We start from the raw sequence: 23,900 nt of genomic DNA, 5'->3' as shown, positions 1-23,900 counted from the left end.
TTCCTTCATGCAGAAGAGAAATAAAAAGCCCATTTATTAAAGAAGCAAACCACACTCATATAGAGTAGATAGTGGTAGCAAGGACAGAAGTAATTTCATTGGTGCGAGGAAAGTGACACTCCTGGTAAATATGCTTTCACCAAAACATCACATTGCTCATGCATTTAGCATTTAATCATTGTTATCTCATGTTTTCCTTGAGCAGCCTGAGAAGACACAAGGCTGCTTTTTCCCTGGCTTTCACCAGCATCCCACAGCCTCCCACCTTGCCAGAGGCTCTGCCCCACTCGGACAGCAGCTGCAGCCAGCAGGACACAGGGATGCAGGGGAGATGGAGATTTTCCCTGGCAGGGAAAGGAGGCAGGAGGCCACCAGTCTGTCTCTCAGCAGGCCACACCAGTGGTTCTTTACCTCACAGGAATATTTTGTCCCACTGGCTATTTTCATTAAGAAAAGCCCTTTTCCTGGCACCATGTGGTGGATGCTGGTGTCAGTGCAAGGTCCTTTGGAGCTCACTGCAGGCACCAGTGCTCTGCAGTGCTGCTGGAATGCCCTGGAATGCCCTGGAATGCCCTGGAATATCCTGGAATGCCCTGGAATGCCCTGGAATGCCCTGGAATACCCTGGAATGCCCTGCCCAAGGGCTGCCAGCAGGGAAGGGAGAGCTCAGCACGAGTGTCACCTCCTCTGCACCACATGGTGACAGCACTGGCAGGTCTGAGACAGGCTGAGCACTGCAGGGGCAGGGGAAATACCAAGTGAGAGTCATTGGCCCATGGCAGGGGTGATAAAAGCTGTGATGATGCAAGGAGGGCACCATGAGCAGCTGCACACAAGGGTGCCTGGTGGGGAGAGGGATGGGGATCCTGATGCTGCAGTGTCCAGGAGCCAGGCACAGACCCAAGAGCCCCAGCAGGACACAGGTAAGTTCTCCACAGACTGCACTTTGTCCTAGCTTTGCCCACTGGTAGCTGGAGTTGAGTTTGCTTTGACACATCCTGGTGAGCCTGCTGCTCACAGCTGCTTTGTGCCTGGCCACATGGCTTGTCCCTCCCTTGAGACCCTCATCTGGCAGCCACAGCACCAGGCTGTGGATGGAAAGCATCAAACTGGGGAGGTGCTAAGGGCTGAGACCCTCAGGCACCATTTTGACTGCTCATGGTTTGTACCACTAGTGATTGCCTGGACACAGACAAGAGGAGGATGTGAACAACACTTGAGGATGATGCCAAGTTTTCTATACAGTGGTGAAACTATCACAACCCAGAAGCTGGATGACTTTGGAAACTAAAGGACCAACAAGGACCATGCATAAAAAAGCTGTTGGCTGGGGATCAGTGAGTTGGACACACTGATATGTCCATACCTACTTGTAAGCACCCACTGAGGAGCAGCCCCAAGACAGGCAAAAGCAGTCCCTGGGAAGTCAGAAGTATGCAATACATTCTGACTGTACACTGGCATGGAATTCTTCTCAAGGGCTGGCTTGTGATGTGCAGACACACAATGCAGAAATTCTCTGGAGTCTGCTCTAAGATGACCTGGAAAATGCAAAGGAGAAATATGTTTGCCCAGGACAGCAATTCAAAATACTAAAATCAGGACCTTTAAGGTCGTTGATCAACTTGTCTGTGCTTTTCTGGTAAACAGGCTGCCCTGGGGAGCTCAAGAGCAGCTCCTGGGACACAGCACCTGCAACCACAGAGCAGTCATAAAGCCAGCAGGTCACAGGGTCACAGTGCCACGTTTTCTCAGAATTGCTGGCTGAGAAGAACTATGGAAGATGAGAACTACCATGATTCAGAGTGAAACGCTTCATAAGAATCACAAAAGTGCCTGCAAGCCTCTGCCCTCAGCTCCCCAGCAGCTGCAGCGCTCAGGCAGGCTGGCAGCAGAAGCCCCCCCTGCTCCAGTGGCAGCAGGGGTGGCACTCTGCAAGGCAGAGGGAAGAGCTCAGGAGCCTCCAGGGCAATGGGTCCCCTCCAAGCACAGCCTGCTGGGCCAGGAGGGCCAACAGGGGGACACCAGGCAATGGAAGGTGAAGAAAAGGAAAATCCCAAAGCTCTTCCAGCACCAGGGGAGCTGCTGCAGGGATGCAGGCAAGGCTCCCACCTCCCTGCAGGACTGCTGCAGGCTCCCCAGTCAGCAGGAGGTGGTAGAAGCCCCACCAGTGGTGATGACAGAGGAAGCTCTGCGCTGTGCTCAGGAGTGCTGCCTCGGCCACCTGCTGCTCTCCCAGCCACCAGCCCCTCTGATAAATTGGTTTTATCCTCTCTGGTTATGGGCAAGGAGCCCTGCTCGTCGTGCCTGCACAGAGCTCCACGCCTGGGCTGCAGGAACTCGCCCTCCCCAAGGACAGCGAGAGAACAGGTAACTTCTCCTGGCTCCTTACTGACACCATTCTTTGAATTCTGCAAGGCACCACCTTTCCCCAGCCATGGTGGGACACCAGAATAGGGATGGAGAAAGAGAGGGCTGGAGCCAATGGATTTTCAAAGGTTCATTTTGATACTGACCATATCTGACAGGTTTTGGGATGCTTAAGGGCTGTCTCAGCCCTTGCTAGATCTTTGCTGGCTCTCCCTGTGATGGTCTTCCCTTGTACCTTATGGGCTTAATGCATTTCCAGAGGACAGAGCTGCTGCAGATATCTGCTGTACCACATTCCATCACCTCTTCAGAGGTCTCCTGGCATGATTCCTCATGATTTTCAAAGCTAACCAAGACCCACAGATGCACATAAATGCAGCAGCACTGCCTCATGGTTTGCTTGCTGGGGATGCTTTTGAGACCCACGAACTTTCCCCCACAGAGCCACGTTCCCCTTGCAGGGAAAACCCAGAAAACCCAAAGACAGGTCAGACATCCTGGGTCTTTCCTGCCCATGAGCTGCATCTGGAATGTGCTCCTGCATTAACTCCTCCAAAGCTGGAGGGCAAACAGCAATATTGCCCTTAGATCCAGGGTGATCAAACCACCCACTGGACCAAACATAGCTCACCCTTTCCACATGGCTGCTCTGAATGTGATCACATTCCTGCCATGGCATCCCTGAGTTTCCTTTGTGCTGGAATTGTGGCAGTTTGCTGTAGCACTTCTGAGATAAAGACCAGCTTGGACAATCCTTGGAAGGCAGCGAGCAGCCCCAGTGCTGCAATTCTCAGTGCAGCCCTCTGAGTACAGGATTTGATGGCAGCTGAAACTAGTGAGAGATATACTAACAAGAGATACATGAATAATTGCTCATATCACTAACGAGAGGTGATGCAGAGACATCTCAGGACTGAGGGAAAGGACAGCTGTCCTTCTGCTGCACATCTGGAACATTTTAAGCTGTGAGGACACTGGCTGGCTTCCACTAAGCCCTGCTATAAGGGAAGGGATGAGAGCTGGGTTTAGGCATCCCCTTCCCAATATCAGATGTTTGCAATGGCTCACATAACTCCTTGCTGAGGGATATCTGCTGCTGCCTGATCCAAGTCTGAGCCAAAATAGGGGCCCAAGCCCTTTTCCCTGCCACCCTCCAGGAGCAGTCTTCCTCACACAGGACCCAGGAAGAATCTGAGTTTTTCTCTCCTTCACAACTGATCAGGCTTGTGTCCTTGTCCTTCTTCTTCCCATTAGGTACCCTACATCAGATTTTCATGGCTGGTAAAGCCCTGAACTCTCTCAGTTAGAATTAATCACTGATTCAGTCCAGAACCTCCCTTGTAAAAGGCTTAATTTGCTTTTGCAGTAACCGTACATTTTGATGCACCCAAAATGAACCACAGCAGCTGCAATATCACAGCCCATGAAGTATTTTCAGTTTTCCAGCTGTGTGTTTACATCCCAGTTTTGGTTTTGGGCATTGTGCTGAACGTGTTGGCACTGTGGGTGTTCTGCTGCAAACTCGGCAAATGGACAGAAACCAGAGTATACATGGTCAACTTGGCTGTGGCTGACTGCTTGCTGCTCTTCACCTTGCCATTTAAAACCCTGTCCCAGTTCCAGCAGCTGAGGGCGGATGGGTGGTGCCTGGTTCTGGAAGGTGGCTATTTCCTAAACCGCTTTATGAGCATTGGGATCATCACCATCATCGCTGCCGACAGGTACCTGGCAATCAAGTATCCTCTGAGAGCCAAAGCACTGAGGTCGCCACTAAAGGCAGCTTTTGCCTCTGGATTCCTTTGGACAGTCATCATCTGTGAGACCTCCCTCATTAAAAGCTTTGAGGACAGAAGAGAAGATGACTTTTGCTTTGAAAAATCTTCTGTGACGCCCTCGGTGATCACGCTGTGCACCATCATTACGGGGTTCTTCATACCACTGCTCATCCTGAGCTACTGCTCCCTACAAATCATTGCAGAGCTCAGGAGGAAGAAGGATGAAAGCTGCCACAACGAAAAGCTGACCAGGAAAGCTGTCTACATTGTGTCTGCAAACATGGCTGTGTTCATCATCTGCTTTTTGCCTCTGTACCTCGGGCACCTGCTCCGCTTCCTCATGGACTCGCTCAGCTCCGACTGCTCGGCCATACAGAGCATCAACAACTTTGTCCACTTCTCCTCCATCCTGGCCAACACCAACTGCTGCCTGGATGCCATTTGTTACTACTTTGTCAACAAGGAATTCAAGGAAGCCTCTTCCAAGCTAGCAAGGTCCAAATCTGGGGCCAGTGAAGAAGATGAAATTTAACGTAATGCATTAATGCAAAGCACGTACAGCACAGGTTTGATATTTGCTGTGTTCAACTGGGACTCACTAGCAGGATTTCACACTTGCTTTTCATAAGAGTGGGATGGAAGAACATTCTATCAATGGGAAACATTCAAATAAGTGATTCAGCTCTGAATGAGACAACCACAGCAGTCCAGATCCTGATCTAACTATCTAGATTGCCGCTGACAATTCTCTGCCTTAATGCAAATTTGTGTAAATTTATAGATTTCCCCTGCCAAAATTCCCCTGCCTTTCATTTTCCCACAAAGCCCAAAAGAAGCTGAGGCAGTGGTAAAGTATTCTGTTTTGTCTCTCATTCCCACCTTGGATTGGTGTTTGTGCAGCTGTGACAAAAAAATAGGTTATTCCAAATATCAACAAATTTAAAAAAATCAGAGTGAAACCATGCAGCAAATAAAGGATGGTGTTTCTATAAGTCACAAACCTATTAGTTTTTATTTGCTAATAATGCACAATCCAATAACAGTCATATTTACTTTGCTTTAAAGAATTTTACAGCAATGTAACAGCTACAAAATGGTCATAATTACAATACAAAGTCAGAAAAAATTGCAATTGCTTGTTCTGAGGAAAAACTTTACATCAAAAATGTTTGAGTCAAATGGCATTAAAATTAGAGGAGTTGGTGACTCTATTCGACCTTATAATGCAAAGGATTGTCTAAAGAAAGTGGTAGCAAAGCTGTTCTGAAGAAATCAACCTAAATAAAGCTGTGAATTCAGTTTCTTAATGAGTTAAATGGAAAAGGGGGGAGATGGGGTGGTGGAGGACCTGCTGTGCTGTGTGCCCAGCAGGGACAGCTCCCTGCTGTCCAAGCCAGGGGCAGCTCCAGCTGGCACTGGGATTTTCCAAGGCAGAGCAGAGTGTCCCACCCCATGATGATTTTTCCACAAACACCTGAGGAGGTGAAACCACTCAGCAGCTTCAGACCACACCCTGAGCTGGGCTGTGCCCCCCACACCTCCACTCACACCTCCCAACCACAATGGGCTGCTCTGGTTTAGTTTGGGCCAAATTTGGGAGGAAAATTCCAAATGGGTTTTTCTAGAAAGCAGATTTAAGTGGCCCTTTTCCCAGTTGGTTTGAGAAAATATTTCTTTGGAGAAAAGTGGGAATAACCTGTTTCTTTAACAAGCAAAGTATTCACAAGTATTTTTTAAAAAATGAATAATATTAAACAACAAAATTTCTCGCTGTTTGGAAGAGATGACAAATTCAGAAAGTTCTTTTTGTGGGGTGTATCTTAGCTTGCTTACTGCTTTATCAGTCCCTCCTGAGCTGGAAAATGTTGTGTCCCAGTGGGCTACAGGTGTGAGCTTTTTCTGGGTTTTCAGTCCAGAGCAGGGTGGACCAGTTTCAAGAAAAAGAAAAGTCACAGCCTGAGGAACTTCTCTGCTTCAGTTAGCTTAAACAAAAACAAAAACAAAAACAAAAACAAAAACAAAAACAAACAAAAAAACTAAAAAGCAAAGGAGAGCTCTTTCTTGCTCCCTGTGCTGCAGCCAGTCCATGAGAAAGAATGCAGGGGAGCAAGGGCAGTTTCTGAAAACAAACTGCTCACTTTTTAAATTCCTCTTCACTTTTGGATCCAGTCTCAAAGGTGCAGAACTCAATATCCAGCACAAACAGAACAGACTGGGGCTACAAGCATCATATAGTCAGTCACTCTGGTGAGGATGTTGCCCATGCTGGGACCAGCCCTGCCTCCCCAAAAACATCCTGACAGGTCCCACACCCAGCCCTGCCTTGTGCCCCCTCCTGTTCCAGGCAATGCCAAAAGGAGGAACCCCTGCTGCAGCCAGTGGCTGAGCAGAGCCCCCCATCCACCTGGGCAGCAGCAAAACCCTGCCAGCTTCCCGAGGGGATGCAGGCTTCTGCATGCCTGCCAGGGATTCAGACAGAAACAGGGATCTCTGCTCTGTAATCACCCAAACCTGGAAGGGAACCTTTCCTTTGCTTACTACACAATGGGGAGGGAAAGGAGGAGATGCTCTGGCTGCAAAGACCTTTTAAGGATGTTGTTATAACATATGTTTTCTCCCCTTTTCTACACCTGCATCTCCTTTGAGGAGGTCAGAGCATCAGGCAGGGTGCTGTGCATGCAGAGATCTGCTGCTGGCTCAGCCCAAGGGCCACACCCTGCTGCTGCCCCAGCCCTGCTGCTGCCTCTCCTGCACCTCTGAGTAACACATGCACCTCAGTCTGACGGATTGCTCCCCAGTAAAGCTCAACACACCTTAACATCCTCTCCCCAGTATTGGATTTGAGAGCCTGGTGATTTGAGAGATTACCTGATTGCCAGTGTGTTTTTTCTACACCTCACCAGAGGCAAAAGCTCTGCACAAACCAAACTGCTGTTTAAGAAAAAAACACCTCTACTCCAGTAACCACTAATAAAAAGGGTGGGGGAGATACAAAGCAGGCAGTAAACAAAGCATTTCCGAGCACGCTCTGCTAACCCCCGAACTTCTAGTAACGCCTCTTCCTCTGGCAGCCCAGAGTCACACACCATGAGAGCCTGGCCAAGCTTCCTCCCCACAGAAACCTTACAACAGAGCCTCCAATATTTCTGTTTTTCACCATTCAGGCAGGGCAGTCAGGGGGTCAAGAGTGCTGAGGCTGAAATATGTGGTGCAAGGACCAAGAATCCCCCTCAAGCTCCCCAGCTAGAAAACTGGTTTTACTGTTCTGTTTATTCACTGTCTTTTGCTCTTGCCATCTGGAGCTTTCAGGCTGATTTACTGGGAGGAGTGTCCTCTAAATTCAAGACCCACCTGGCCAAGCTCTCCCACCATACAGAGAAAGGCAGGACAAGAATTAAGCAGTGAGGAGGCAGCAGTGATACACAGGTATTTCTGGTGGGCTCAGCAGCCTCTGGGAGACAAGGGGGATCCAAGCATTTGCCAACCAGATACTGACTCTTCTGCCTGGAAGACAGACCATGGCTATCCAGGCAGTGCAGGCCTTCCCTGGCTTGCTTTTGTCTTGCTGCAAAAACCTCTCACCACATCTGCCAGCTTTTGAGTATGTGCAATTTAACCCTCATAGCATAGGAACTAAACTTTCAGATTTCCCAGATTTCTCTGGAGCCAGGTGTGGACAACACCAACACTGTGCTTGCCAGGTGAGGAGGGCACAGGTGTGAGAAGGGCTGGGAGCTGCACCTCTCAGACTCCCAGCCTGCAGCTGCAGGACACAGGCAGCACAAACACCTTGCACTGGCAGCTCCTACATTGTCATAATTCCACAGTTCTGTGACCTGGGGACAAAGCTGGATGCAGCCAGTGTCAAAAACACTGAATGGATGGATGTGTACAAATCCAGATGGAGCACTGGGGGTGGCTCTGCACAGGCAGGGCACACACAGAGTGCAGGTACACATCCAAACCTCCCTCTGACTGTCGTGCTGGTGCTCACAAAGGTCTGCTAACGTCTCACACCAGATTTCTTGCTTGGGGCTTTCCATTTGCTTTTGTTGTCACATTTTAACAATGCTGCCAGCCAGGGTGGCTGACTGAAAAATGAGAGTTCAGCTGAATGTCAGGTGTGGGGGGGAAAGTGTGAAACCTGCTACCAAAAAGCTGTGACATACTTCAAACACATTTTTACTGAAGACACAAAAAGAGGGCACTGCTGGGGAAGTGAAAATGGGGGTGGCTCATTATCGTTAGCTTGAGGCAGAAGCAATCTCTCAGTTTCTGAATGAGGGCTCAGAGACGCCCCTGGGTCACTGTCAGGGATGACCTGTCCTGTGTGGGCAGTGCCTGCTCCAGCCTGCTCTCATTCCTCAACATGCTGAAAGGCTGCAGCATCTGCAGCCCTGTCCATCAGTCTGCCAGCACTTTTGCTTTACTAACTTCAAAATTCCATTTCTGCCTGCTACCATTTTTCTACCAAGGTGAGCACTCTCTAGTTCTACCTTTCTGGTTCTTGGCTCTCCAGCCAGGCTCCCTGCTTTGGGCCAGTAAAAATCTGGCACAGATATTTCAAGCCTGCCTTCCATCAGCCTCAAAATTGCAAGAGCAATTCTGTAAGTCTTTAGCCCCTGGTGGGTACCACAGCCCACAGTTAAACCCTTGCTCTATGTTGCTGTGTAAAAATAGATTCCAGAAGCACATTTCCCCCAAAAGTCACATTGCACTGCCTGGGGACCAAAGGCCCAGCTGTTCTCAGTGTCCTGCACACCCCACACAGCTCACACAGCTCCTCTGCATTGCTGCATCCATCTCATGACTTCCTTGCATTTACACTTCTGCCTGTCACAAAGGCTGTTTAGTACCAGTTTTTGCTGAGAAGAGCCCTTGCTGGCAGGAGGAAAGGAGCTGATCTGATCAGGTTCTGTGGCACAGAGGCAGCACTTTCTCACCAGCCAGCATGGGCAGAAAGCCAGGAGTGATCTTGGGGCAGGAAGGAAGATTCTTGTTTAAGCTGAAATTTAATAGTAACGTCTTCTACTGCTGCTCACCTCCTTTCCTTGCTCATTATTCTGCTAAATGGAAGAATGCAGCTGATACCCCAATACCTTCCTACCCCCCCACTGACACCTGAGCAATCATGGAGAATTAAGTCCTTTATTTTACCACTCTGTGGCTGCTTCCTGACCATGCCAGGCTGGAGTGCCCTGGGGCTGCTCCCTGTCAGCATTCCCCATTGATTTTCAAAAAAATAAAGATTTAAAAAATAAAATAAAATGAGAAAAGGCCTCCCACAAAGATGTGGGCACAGCAGGAAAAGCACTCTGTTTCAAAAAGGTAAAGGTTTCCCAGAGTTTGCATTTAAAAATCCCCCCAGGTTTGGATTGTGCTGCTGGTGACAATTTATCTACATGATCATTGTGAAACAGATTTCAAGTGAAAACACAGAAACCAGTTATGATATCCAATCCAGCTCTGGTTACTTTGGGTTTTTTTTAATCAAATCACTTGGGCTTTTGTTTGCCAATAAATGCCAGGGTGACTTACTTTCTCTGCTGTATTTCAACATTTTACCTCACAAACACACATCCTCACTTCTCCCTTTACCTTCCCTTGCAACATTTCCCTATTTAACATTTTAATATCTTTGTTTTCCTGGTAGAAGTGATGTAAGGAGGGCTTGACCTTCTGCTTTCACATGGGGCAGTGTTAGCCAGAGGTTAAAGAGTGTGAGTCACTTCTGGCCAAGGTTCTTCAGTTCCAGCTGCACATCACGTCAGATGGCACAGACAGAAGAAAGAAATCACAAAAGCTGATTTTTGTGCTGTTCAAACTTCCTCCCCCAGTGCTGGCAAACGCCCTGACAGTGCAAAAATTTCAGCTTTTTTTTTTTCCAGCTGATGTCAGAGGAGGGACACAGGGTGCTGGATCCCAGAAACCTGGGTTTTTGGGCTTTCTGTGCTTTCTGGCACTCACCCTTGGAGAACACTGCATTTGACCTGAGACCTTGGAGAAGGCTTCCAAATTTGAGTGATGAAGCTAAAATCACTGATGTGTAGTTAAATAGAAGTGTGTGATTTCACATGGTGAAGGGTTTTGAATCAGAAGTTTTTATAAAATAGTAATAGGTATAGAACAAGACTGAGGATTTTGGGTGCTGTTTCTTTTCAATGTTCACCTTCTTCCTTCTTCATGGTTTCAGGCAGTAGTTTCTGGTTGGTCAGTCAGTGCCACACTGAGGGTCATGGGAAGTTAGTTATTGGGTTAAAAGGATAAATAATATAGGTGTTAATTGTCTATTGGACTGTTTAGCTTTAAGAGACCTTGTAGCAGCTGGATCTGTCTCCATTTTGCTCACTTCTGGCAGGTGGCTATAGAAGTGCTGCTGAACTTTGTGTACTTTAGATAAGATTTCATAAACAACCAAGCCTGAACATGAGAAAATCCGTTTCCTTCATATATTTTTTAAATCCTTGCTCTGAGTGAAGAAAGAAGAGATTCCAGACAAACCACTAATTAGGTGGTACAAAACTCCCACCACTGTTACAACAGAGGACACACAGCTCCCTGGTGCACACTCACTTTGTCCCTTGCTCTTGGCTCTAATGGTCCTGTGTCCCCAGCACAGGCCTGGCCTCTCCCCCTGCATGGGGCACTCCTGGATCTGCACTGCAGCCACCTGTGATGGTTTTGAGAGCAAAACCAGTGAGAGACTCCAAGTCAGAAATACAATTTAATAGGAAAAAAAGAGAAAAATAAAATACATGCAATAGTACAAAAGAAAAACCACTGACAGAGTCAGAATACAGTCTGACACCCCATTAGTTAGGGTGGTGGTAGCAGTCCAGATGAAGTGGTTTTGTTGAAGCAGTGATCCTGTAGAAAGGTCTGGTAGCTCTTGTCCTCTGGAAACCAGTGGGTAAGGGCAGCTTTGGTGTTAAAAATCTCAGTTTTTACCTAGGTAGGAAAGGCTTGGCTCTTTCCCCTGGGTGGAGCATCTCCCAGTGGGATGATGTAATTTTATCAGCCATGCACTGGGACTCAATGGGCCATTAACAGGAGATATCTCCTGGAGGAAGGATGGGTTGTGGGAGAGATAAGGAACATTTCCCCACCTGGTTTTAGCAGCTGGCCCATTAGCAGAGGATATCTCCACAGAGATAAGGATCACTGCCCTAGATGGTGATAGAATACACACTTTTGGGCACATTTTTACATGGTAACCTAGGACAGCACCCCACAAGCCTCTCCTCTGTGGAAGGATGCATAGGGAAGCTCTAGTAGACTCTCAGGCTCATTCCCAATGCAATAAATGGCCTCCCTTGGCTCCTTGGTGCATTAACCTCCCCTCCCTCCCCCAGACTGTGTCATGGCAATCACCCAGCTCAGTGCCACTTCTCATGCCCAGCCAGGCCCAGGATCCTGCTGCAACTGTCTTTTTGCTTGTTTCTGCTGTGGCAGAGGAGACAAATGGGGTACAAGGTCCAGAGTAAAAACAAGATTTAGAAATTGCTGTTTCAGTGATGACACTTTCTAGAGAGCAAACTGTGCAGCAGTTTTATCTCTCAGAGGCTTTCCTTCCTCAAACTGCTCTGTTACATCAGAATCTGGTGCTTGCCAGGGTCACTCAGAGTCACCACAACATTGCCAGCAGACAGTCCCACAGGATCCAGCTGCTCAGCAAAACCACCCTTCCTCCTCTGCCCCCAGCTGCAGGAGCAGCAGCTTCCCCTCCCCTGGGAAAAGCTGGAGTGACCAGGATGAGGCAATGAAAGTAGACTGTGGAGGAGGGATGGGATTCCTGTGTCTGCAGGGTGAGTTTAATTCAGTAATTAAATGCTGTGATATTGCCAACCCAGCCTGAAGGTACCCAGTGCAGCTCCCAGTGAGGCAGTATGTGCACCACAAGAATTCCCATAAATGCAAGCAAAATAAAGAAAACAAAAAATAATCCAAAAACTCCTCACCTATGAAACAAAAGCCAAAAGAGCACACAAAACCAAAAAAACTCAACAACAATAAAACTAATCTTACTACTCTCTACAGAAAAGGTGACTCATGATAAATTCTTGGGTGCGCAGAGATATGACCACTAAACAGGGAATAGAAAACTATTGCTATTTCCATCAGCAATTTGGACTTGCCCGTTCCAAGTCTGGAGAGTCTTTTTTCCCTTTTATTATCATCATCACCACCATCATCATCGTCATTGTCATCATCATCATGATCCTCCTTAAATTATCCTCTTTGCAGCACTCAGAGGCAGATTTTGGTGGTCAGAACCAGCTGCTGCTACTGAGTTATCCTGATCAGTGCTAGGCATCCTGCCCTAGCATGGATCAGTCATCCCAGCCCACATTTTTGGTGTGTTATCAACTACAGCAAAATTTATCTGGTAGAAAGCCAAAAAAACACTAAAAGCAAGCAAGAAAAAACTTTTCTGCAAGAAGCACAAAATTTTTATCTGTCTTTTTGGCATTGTCCCACACTCCTTTCCCTTTCCCTTTTTTAAGAATAAGCATTGCTCACCTAAGGCCAAGATGAAATGGTCGGAATCTATTTTATTTATTACAAGCAGGACCAACAAGTTCAGGGATCTTTCCAGGCTGCTCAGTGTACCTACAGCCCCAGCTGTCACACTGGAGGTGTGAGCATGCTGACAGCCTGAATCTGCCAAGGCAGAAGTTGAAACCATAGCAGGAGGACATTTCTTTTCTCTGGTGAACTTGTGCTGTTCAAGCCCCTTTCCTCCTGCAGGTTTTGCTGCCCAGATGCTCTCCTGATGCTGCAGATTGTGGAACTGCTGTGAGTCAGGGACACAGGGAAGCATGAGCAGCAGCAAACAGCACAAACACCTGGCAAACAGCAGCATTTTGGCATGCAAGGTAAAAACACACTTTCTCTTCCCAACAGGGTGAATTCACAGATAAGGGCAGGAGGTGCCAGAGCTCCTCCTCAGGGCTGTGTTCACCTTCTTGTCATTAAAGATGTTCCTAAGCAATGCTGATACAGGTTTGATGAAAATCCACTGTTTTCTCTAAAGCATTTACAGCTAATTCTGGTGCAGCCTCACCCACCTTCCCAGTGGGAGCAGAGACCAGTGTAACCCCTCCCAGTGCAGGGCTGTCACTGTAAGGCTGGGAAGAACACAGCAAAAAAAACTCCTTCTAGGCAGCAAGAAAGAGCAATTTATTGAAAAGCCATGGCATTTATATAAGGGTGATGGCAAAAAACAAAGTAGAAAAGACTCACTGGTCAAAGAAGGCAACACCTCTTTGAAAACATGCTTTATGCAAAACATCACGGGACACACGCACTGCTCGGTGCTCAACACCAGGTGCCTGTCTGTGTTTTCTTTCTTCCTTCCCTTGTTTTGTCTCTGAGAAAGATCCCCAGCCTGGGAAAGGTCCAGGCTGGAGCTGAGAAAAGTCAAGAGGCTGGGAAAAAGCAGATGAGGTTTCTCCAGGAGCCTTCAGCAGTGTCCACACAGGGCCAGTGGGGTTTCACAGGATCATTCACCACCCTCTGCTCAAGCAGGCACTGGGAATTCAGTGTCTTGGTGCTCAGTGAAGCCCTTCCACCATCACAGCTTGATAAACCAGCCCTCAGCTGGAAAGCAGTGAGACAGGAGGGTGAGAGGCTGATAAAGCCCAACCAGCAATCCTCCTCCTCCTCCTCACATGGAGCAGTGACTGTTCACAGTCTGTCCCTACAAACCCTTCACCCAGCAGGGCCAAGTCCCCACGGGCCAGGTCCCTCCTGCACCAGCATTCCCCACCAACCCATTATCACCAACCCCCACAGACAAATTACCAACCTGCAAAATGCAGAAGGAACCACGTTTCACCTTTGTGAGAGTTGAAAGGAGGGATGTGGGACTTCAGGTAGTTTTTTAAAATGCTGTTTATTGTATCTAGATGGTACAGTAATTTATGGGTTGTGGGTAATGAGAGCAAAGCTCACAGCTTTTTTAGCTAGTTGTAAGTTTGTTTGAAGTTACTTTAGTTTTGGTTACAATGCATTATATATATTTTTGGTTCAATATTTTAATACAAGAGGATCAATCAATACTTTTATTACCTATAGGCTATCATAACTTCTAACATTACCATATTCATGTTACTATTCTCCAATCAATAAAAGTTAGTATGTTACAGTTTAAGCTAGATGGTTTTTTTCAGTTTTTTTGCAGTGGAAAATTTTGAGATTTTTTTTTTTGCTTGCAACGTTGTCATTCTTGTTTGCCTGTGATTTTTTTTTTTTGCTTAGTAAAAACATCTTTTGTGTGAGGTGGATTTATTTTTTTTGCTCTGAGTCATAAAAACCTCTTCCAACTTATTTTATCTTTTAGCTTCTTAGTTACCCAGTAAGACTGGCTCAGCAATTCTTTTCTTCTATATAAAAACTTGCTATCATTTTTATTTATTCTTCAAATTCTACATTCAAAAATCTATTCTATCTGTAAAACCTTCCTGTCAAATCCTTATCTTTCCCAACACACTTTCTTCATCTGACCTTTTTCTTCCCTACCTTGTGCTGGAGTAGCCTGCCTTCAATCAACAAAGCCTAAGCCACCAAATGGTTTGTTTCCAGCACATCTGGTTCAATAAAGGACACATATAAGAGCAAATAAACACAGATGCCAGTAAATTAAGGAAGCTCAATCAACCAGAAAGTTGTCACAAAAAAAGAAAAAAAAATTTGAGGTTTTATTTTAAGATAACTGTTAAAGAATAAGCTTCCATGAGTGATCCTCTATAATTTTTAAATCTCTTCTCCTGGTTTGAGGAGAAATATTGTGGACACAAACCTCAGTCTCCAATGGAGAAGTAAATAATGCATCAGTCAGAATAAAGGGAAGTTATTTTCCTTTTTCTGCCTTTTCCCCTGTGCTGGTGACAAAAAGTAATGGTGTGACATAAGAGGAACAGAAAGCATGTACACATCTAGGAGAGACACAGCAGACATGCAGCATGCAGTCAGGGAAAATGAAACACAATTACTTCCTGATTCATGAAATTGTAAAACCAGAGAAATGAGGAATTCCCCATGACTAATATTTCTGAGCAGATAGCATGGGTAACTGACTATAGATTTTTTTTTAAATAAACTGCTTTTTCTTGAAGTCCCAGTTCTAAGATGTTCTGCACGAACTCGAAGGTTTAGTAATGCTTTCCACATAGGACTGACAGACTAAAAATAGGCTTTTTTTCTTTTTTTTTTTTTTTTTTTTTTTTTTTTTTTTTTAATATAGTGATTACAGAATCACAGAATTACAAAGTTAGAAGAGACCTTTAAGATCATTGAGTCCAAACTATGCCCCAACATCTCAACTAAACCATGGCACTGGGTGCCACATCCAGGCTTTTTTAACCACATCCAGGGATGTGACTTTCTGTGCTAAGCTGCCTTTTCAAGTGTCTGAAGAAACTTCACTCTGGGTCTTTTGAGCTCAACCATCTTCCCTCACTGGTAGCCAGAGCTCAGATTTGACTCTGTATTAGTGACCCCTGTGAGCCCCTGGACCCCCTCTCAGCACAGAGCTCCTCTTTGTGGGCAGCCAGAGAAGAAGTGCAAGTGGCTGAGCTCACTGCCTTGCCCTGAGGAAGAGCCTTGCACAGAAATCAGCCTCTCACCCTGCAGCTCCTGGGTTTCTGCAGTTCAGGTGCTAGGAAGCAGAAATCCAGCTGTGCCCACCTGTCCCAGTCCCTCTGCTGCAGTGCTGGCTGTCTGCAGCCCCTGAGCCCTGGGAGCACTGGGTTTGCAGGCTGGAAAACCACCTGATGCTTCCCCAGGCTACTGCAGCTGTGGCTGAGGAGCCTCCCAAAGCAGAGACTGTTCATTGATGTAAAATGGCCCACCAGGACATTTCTGCTTTCCATGAGCAGATAGAAATACATACAATTAACCACTCTGCCCACATCTGGCTTGGTGCAGCATCCCACCAGGCACCAAAGGGGCCAACAGCAGCCAGAGCCCACCAGGTAAATCCTGAGCTGGAAAACCTCTGCACACACCCAGAGCTGCCAAAGCTGGAGGTTGCTCTCCAAATGCCCAAGTTATGCTTGCTGAGCCTTGCACTGAGGGTTGAGTGGTGTCAGACCACTAAAGGGGAGCCTCATCTCTGTCTGAAACTAACTCCAGCATGCCTGGGAGAGGAAGGGAAGAAGGGGGCCTTAGAAAGCAGGGAAAGGTATTTGGGGCAGATTTCTGCTGGCTTGCCCAAGGAAGAGTGCCTGGGAACTTACACCTTTGCTTGGGTGTCTGCAAAGACATTTCCAATTACTCATTCACAGTATGTCTAACACATTTGGAAGAGAAAAATAACCTAAAACCTGATTTCCTAAATGTTTTTCTTTATCCTCCTTTAGCTACTTTCTTTCCTCCTACAGTTGTTTGTGCAGGTAGCCTGGAGACCTCAGCTCACATCAAAGGGATTTGGGGGAAGAGGGGAACCAAAGCTGGGATTAAATGAGAGGGAGGTGGAAAGGAAATGCAAATGTGAAGCAAACTAGCATTAATGTCATTTTTGTACATTTGAAATGTATTCCATTCCTCTAAAACACCTTTGTGCTCATGCTCTCCCTCTGCTCACTTCCATGGCAGAAGGGATGGGAAGCAGGGTCTAACCTTAACCAAGAAATATCTATTTCCCATTCTGCTTCAGAGGGCTAATCTAAAAAAAAGAACAATTCTCAGAGACATTTTTCCACCCCTTGTGATAGGCCAATAACCCAGAAAGTTCTGCTTCAGCACAGCTTACTCTGACCTCCAGATGACACCAGGCAAAGAAGCATGAAGAAAACTACATTAATTCTTTTCACATCTCTATTTTCTTTTCCCCATTTTTTGTTGCCCTCTCTTGCTGGATTTCTTTTTATATAGTGCAGTGATACATGGGAAACTCCTGCTTCAGTCAGCTGTGGCCACTGGTGAGATCAGGGAGCAAACTGTGCTAAAGCGGGTTTGGAGTGCAGGAATCTGGGGTTCCACCCCCTGGCAAAGGGCTCCTGTCCACGGGAAGAAAATAAGGGAGGACTCATGCCAAGGTAGGAGTTTGTGGGATGACACTGATTTGTACTCCAAAACCAGCACACTGCTCTGCCCCCTCAGCAGTAAAACATTATCCAAGGTGCTTTGTAATTACCTCAGTCTCTGCATGTGAGAGCACAGACTTGTGGAAAAGGCTTGAAGAGACAGCCCAAGAAAAGGCCAGCCCAAGCATTGCCATAGCTAGCAGGGTTTTGTCCAGCCTGCTTTGTATACACCTCCCAGAAAGGGGTACTTCTGCTTCCATCTGTCTTCAGCATTAGAAAGGTTTATTTGCACTCCCAACTGCAGTGTGAATCCATCATTTCTTTTCCCATTTGCAGTGGATATAGCAGACTTCACAGCTACCATTTATGTATTTGAAGACCTATTTGTGCCCTCCCCACCCCAATATCTGTGCTCTAAATACTCTCAGCTACTTCTGTGCTTCAGATGTTGCTTGCTGTGTTTGCCTCTGTTTTCTAGGCTCTCTCTTGGATTGACCTGGGTCTTTCTTTCTTTCTTTCTTTCTTTCTTTCTTTCTTTCTTTCTTTCTTTCTTTCTTTCTTTCTTTCTTTCTTTCTTTCTCTCTTTCTCTCTTTCTCTCTTTCTCTCTTTCTCTCTTTCTCTCTTTCTCTCTTTCTTTCTTTAATTAAATAATAAATTAGTTACTTTCTTTCTTTCTTTCTTTCTTTCTTTCTTTCTTTCTTTCTTTCTCTTTCTCTCTTTCTCTCTCTTTCTCTCTCTCTTTCTTTCTCTCTCTCTGTCTCTTTTGGCACCCAAGGCTGAGTATGGTTCTTCCTACAACCTCAAACAATTGATATCCTATAATCACATTGACATTTTTCCTATAGGAGCATCAACTTCTATTTCATTTCCAGTCATGCTCCATTTACAATCTGTTCTGAGCTGCACATCCCCTTTTTCAGGTCTGCAGCACATTGAGCTCACCCATATCTCACATTTGTGCTCACAACTCTTCCTATGTATGTGTAAAATTTTGCATGTGTCTTTCTGCCTTATAGAATTCCTATTTTTCCTAATAATTTACCCAAATTATCAACACCATTTGAAATACTGATTTTGCTTTCCCTGTCTGCAGACTTGCTCATTCATGAAATAACTAATCACATTTTATAGAGAGGAAAGTGTTAAGTTGGGTGACCACAAAGAGAGAAGCACTTTTCATGACATTTATAATTAAGGGCTGATGAGCACATTCCCCAGGCTGCAGCTGCCCTCTGCTGTTTAGCACAGAGGAGGCCCTGAGCCCTGTCCTGCACACCCTGAGCAGCCTCTGCAGCTCCATCCATGGTGTGCAGGCTGCAGCTCCATCCCCTGGGAGCAGTGGGGCTGCCCTGGGAGCTCCACACCCATTCTGGAGGAGCAGCAAAGCCCTGAGCTGGGGCTGGACTCTGAATCACACAGAATCACAGAATAACCACTTTGGCAGAGACCTTGGGGATCATCGGGTCCAACCCCTTCCCTAAAACCTCAACTAAGCCATGGCACCGAGTGTCACATCCAGGCTTTTTTAAACACATCCAGGGATGGTGACTCCACCCCCTCCCCAGGCAGACAATTCCATTGATCACCCTTTCAGTAAAAAACCTTTTAACTAACATCCAACCTAAATTTCCCTTGGCACAGCTTAAGGCTGTGTCCTCTCCTTCTGTCAGTTGTTGCCTGGAGAAAGAGGCTCAGGCAGGTTATGAGTCTCTCACCAGCTGAAGTTTTGGGTTTGCATGGCCAAGCTCTGGCAGGGTGGGAGCTCCAGGGGTGGCTTCTGTGAGCAGCTGCTGGAAACTTCCTTGGTGTCCAGCAGAGCCAGTCCTGGCAGCTCCAAACACAGAGGTGCTGATGGCCAGGGCTGCTCAGCCAGAAATGGAGGGAACAGCTCTGGGAGAACAGAGAGAGAAAGAAGATATTGCACAGTTGTGGCCAGAGAAGAGGGGGGTGAGAGAGGAACAGCTCTGAGCCAGCAAGGACAGGGAGGAAGAGGGGCAGGAACGCTCCAGGCACCAGAGCTGGGATTGCTCTGCAGCCTGAGGTGCAGCCCAGGGTGGGGAACTGTGCCCCTGCAGCCCTTGGGGGGCATCAGGAATGCAGAGATCATCCCACAGCCCCGGGGATCCCCAGGGATGCAGAGATCACATCACAGCAGTTTTGGGAGGATGCTGTCCATGGGATGGACTCACACCACAGCAGTTTTGGAGGATGCTGTCCAAGGGATGGACTCACACCACAGCAGTTTTGGTGGGATGCTGTCCATGGGATGGACTCACACCACAGCAGGTTTGGGAGGATGCTGTCCTTGGGATGGACTCACACCACAGCAGTTTTGGAGGATGCTGTCCATGGCATGGACTCACATTGCAGCAGTTTTGGTGGGATGCTGTCCATGGGATGGACTCACACCACAGCAGTTTTGGTGGGATGCTGTCCATGGGATGGACTCACACCACAGCAGGTTTGGGAACATGCTGTCCATGGGATGGACTCACACCACAGCAGGTTTGGGAGGATGCTGTCCATGGGATGGACTCACACCACAGCAGTTTTGGTGGGATGCTGTCCATGGCATGGACTCACATTGCAGCAGTTTTGGAGGATGCTGTCCATGGCATGGACTCACACCACAGCAGTTTTGGTGGGATGCTGTCCATGGCATGGACTCACATTGCAGCAGTTTTGGAGGATGCTGTCCATGGGATGGACTCACACCACAGCAGTTTTTGTGGGATGCTGTCCATGGGATGGACTCACACCACAGCAGTTTTGGAGGATGCTGTCCATGGGATGGACTCACACCACAGCAGTTTTGGTGGGATGCTGTCCATGGCTCATTTTGGAGAAGCTCTCAGAGAACTGTCTCCTGTGCAGGGACCCCACGTGCAGCAGGGGAAGGACTCCTGTCCCTGAGCAGCAGAAGCCAGGGGTGAGGAACTGACCATAACCCCATTCCTGTCTCCTTGTACCTCTGGGGGCAGCAGGCAGAGCTGGGAAGGAGGGAGGGGTGGAAGGAAGGTGCTTTCAAATCTTTCTTTGTTTCTCATTATCCTGCTCTGTTTTGCTAGTAATAAAGTCAATTAATATCTCTAATTAGAGCCTGTTTTGCCCCTGTGGTATCTGGTGAGGGATCTCTCTCCCAGTCCTTATCTCAAGCCATGAGCCCTTTGTTGTGTTTACTTTCCCCTGGGCAGTGAGAGGGAGGCTTTTTATCCAGGGTATCCCACTACACACCTGCAGGGAGTCTTTGCTCTTTCAGGCTGGGAGATCCTCTCCCTCTGTGATCTGAGGTGCTAAAGCCTTGCTGATTGAGGAATACTGCCCATTTAGGGTGGAATTGGAGGAATATCCACACAGCTGGCCAGTTGCCATTTACCTGGGTGCTCCAGAACAATCCTGAGTGGAGGTTTAGGCTCAGTGAAATGATTTTTCCTCTGGCCCAGGATTTTTCAGGCCATCATCACAGCCAAAGCCCTGTGTGCAAGGAACAAAACCTGCTTGGTGCATGTGTGTGAGGTGCTTCCTGGGCTCAGGCAGGAGTCCAGCAGCACAGGATTTCAAGGCAATGATACCATTTAATTCCAGCTTACCTTCACAGATTTCTTGGCCACCTCAGTACAATCCCTGTACAACCACCCTAAATTCAGCTGCCACCCTTCCCACCCAACACAGAAATGAGGTTTATTTGGAGCAGCCTAATAGAACAGCACAGAGGGTTTTTAAGCAGAGGCAGCTAACACACCTTCATCCCACCCCAAACAGGGGAGGCATTCGGTGTCTCAGGACAATCCTGATTTGTGGCACATGAATTAAGGCAATCCATCCTGCAGAGAGCCAGCACACATTCAGGGCCTCTCTCTGGGGGCTGTGTCCACTGAAATCCAAAAGTTGTCAGCTCAGGCTGATATTTCAGTAACCAAAACTTCTGTCATTTAAGATTGTTTTGGAAATCTTATTTTTTCTCTGTTCTAAAAAAACAAACAAAAAAAAAGTTTGCACTGATTATGTGATAGTTTCTGCCACTCTAGCTGCAGTTCATTCAAGAGGTTTTCATCTGTTTGAGGTTTTTCACTTTCCTGCAAATTGCTTTTTTGAGCCCTTTTATGTTATGTGGCTTTTCTTTACAGGCTATTTATAGAAATAAAGCTGTGCTAAAGGGAAGAGAACTTTCCAGCACTTCAAATAAATGTCTAGCACTGGGTTTGAAGTGCAAAGCTAGAAGATTATCCATGTAAGTGGTATGATTATCTGCAAATGAAGTTTGTATTTCCAAGCCTCTCTTGTCAAACTTGTGTGTGAAGGCACTGGGCTGTGCCAGGCAGAACAAAGCCATAATAACCCAGCCAGATTAACTTTACCTAGCAGAAGGAATTCAGTATCTCTCCACCATTAGGCTCCAACACCACAACTTCTCTGCACACAAAGGAGGATGAATTCCACTCTCAGGGAAACAAGTCAGAGTGCTTTTCCCACTGGGGAGCAAGCTGGGCTGGCAGCACACTGCAGCATCCCCACCTTCTGCAGCACCCAGGGTCCTGAGACCTGATAAATTGGTTATTTAGATATTAGTCATATGCTGGCAGCAAGGGCAGATAACCTACAAAGGCAAAGGGGAAGCAAGGTACAAGTGATTGAACTTTCCCCTATTAGTGTTCTCTTCAGATTCCAGATTCAAGGATGGCCAATTCCCTTCAAGGCAAAGTCCACTTCTGCAGTGGAATAAATAAGGAAGTTTGCTCAGTTGCTCAGTTGCCTTTCCAAAGGAGGACAGACAAAGCCATGTCTTCACAAAGGGACATTTTTGTCCACAGTATAAAACAAAGATCTCTCTCTCAAAGGTCTCAAATGCTGGCTATCTTACTGAAATAAAAAGTGTTCAGCCAGGACAGATTAGGAGAGATGAGAGCAAAATGAAGCTCATAAAGTAAGCTGCATATGCAATGTAGCAGCTGTTACTAAATCACTATGACAGCAATGCTTACACAAATACATACACATGTATTTTTTTATATAGAAACATGGGGAGAGAGGGCACCACACCAAGGAAAAGTCAAGTTCCACTCTTGTCCAACTCATGGGATGCCTTTTCTTTGGTCTTAAAATGAAGAGCCAGACATGGTTAAGGGGTGGAGGGTTTTTATCTCAGGATTTAAGGTGGAGCAGGCTGAGGTGCACACACTCTGTACATCACATATACAATCCCACAGACCTCACAAATGAGCATATCTAACAAAGATACCTTAATGAGAAGCCTGAATGAATAGTATGATATTCCTCCATCCCAAAGTATTCTTCCCTGGATGGGCCTAATTCTGGATGTGTTTTAGGGGGAACCTTGGTTTCTCAAGACAGCATTTCCAGCCTCCAGCTGCAAGGCCTTTAGCATGTTTGGTCTTCTGGCCTAACAGAATCCCAGGACTATGCTGAGCTATCAGACCTAAGGAGTTACCAGTAAGCATATTAAGGGCACTGAGAATACATAAAAGGTATGCAAAAGGCAAAAACATCATGGCATCACATGGGGTACCCAAAGATGGCACTGTCGAGCAGCAGCTCCCCACCAGCACCACTCAAAACTGACACACTGAAGAGGATGTGGGGATCCCTCCAGCAGGAGTCAGCCTGACCAGTATCCCAGGTCAGGCAACCATTACCAAAGGAGTGTTATATCCCAACCCTAAACCTTGGGAGGCATTTGTTTAAGTTGTGGTGACCCCAGAAAAAAGTTATGAAGAGTTATAGGATTGCCTATCTTAATGCTCATTCCTAACCCTCATTTCCCAATTAATTATCACCACTCCCAGTTCCTAGAATGCTCTCCCTTCCTTGTATCCCCATTGGCCCTCCTCTGATCCAGTGTTCCACCCAGTCTACCTCACTGGACCTTCTCTTACTCCACCTCTGCACCACTTTCTCCTATACCCTAATTCTGGACCCTAGGCTCAGCTCCAGCCCCACTCTTGCCCCATATTTATACCCTGGACCTCCCTTTATCTTTGTCTTCGACCCCTGGCCCCTAAAGTGACCTTGTTCCCTCAGGTACTGTATTTGGATTTTTTGGCCTCATCCCACATTTAATTTCAGTATTATGAAAATGTTTTATGTTACTGAGTAGTGGTTGTTGTACTGCTCTTTTTTTATTTTTGCCACTTTTGCCCTGATACCTGAGAACCCCAAAAAAGTATCATTGGGGGCCACCCTCAACCCCCACACCCTCCCAGCATTTTCTTAAACTAGTTTTGCCTCTTTCTCAGCCACACTCACTGCATCTCCCTGATAAATCACTCAGTGGTTCAAACTGGGGCTTTGGTGGGGCCTGTGTGACACTTGGGGCAGCAGTGATGTTGACAGCAGCTCTGTACCCTCAGATCTCAGTGCCAGGTGGGGGACACAGGCTGGGGACATGGACACACCCCAGCAGCACTCTTGGGCTGTGATGGGGAATGGGAGTACCCCTGCCTGCAGAAACCACCAGGAGAGCCAAGCCAGGTGAGCTGAGAGCTGGGGGTGTGGTGACTGCCATGGCCCAGCTGAGACAAAGGCAGTGAGAAACACTCTCAGCTGGCAGCCAGACAGCCCCACCCCTGGGGCAGGAACCCAGGGATGACAGGAACCCATTCTGGCCATGCTGGGAGGGAGCACAGCTGGTCCTGCTCCTCTGCAGTCCTCTGAGACCTGCTTGGAGAGGTGCACTGCTCTTTAAAGAACTGAATGTGCTTGGCAGCA

General features: G+C 47.0%; 1 protein-coding gene across 1 annotated transcript; it reads left to right on the top strand.

Moving 5' to 3' along the window:
* The first annotated feature begins 1,507 nt into the window (after positions 1 to 1,507).
* On the top strand, positions 1,508 to 5,338 carry GPR35 (G protein-coupled receptor 35). The gene is made up of 2 exons (XM_056498728.1): positions 1,508 to 2,370; positions 3,737 to 5,338. The coding sequence occupies exon 2, from the start codon at positions 3,763 to 3,765 to the stop codon at positions 4,675 to 4,677; it is 915 nt and encodes a 304-aa protein (XP_056354703.1). The 5' UTR covers positions 1,508 to 2,370; positions 3,737 to 3,762; the 3' UTR covers positions 4,678 to 5,338.
* Positions 5,339 to 23,900: the final 18,562 nt, after the last annotated feature.

Source organism: Oenanthe melanoleuca, chromosome 9 (genome assembly GCF_029582105.1).
Source record: "Oenanthe melanoleuca isolate GR-GAL-2019-014 chromosome 9, OMel1.0, whole genome shotgun sequence".
Classification (NCBI taxonomy): Eukaryota; Metazoa; Chordata; class Aves; order Passeriformes; family Muscicapidae; genus Oenanthe; species Oenanthe melanoleuca.
The sequence above is the reverse complement of the archived record's forward strand: the minus strand, read 5'-3'. Positions and strand labels throughout refer to the sequence as shown.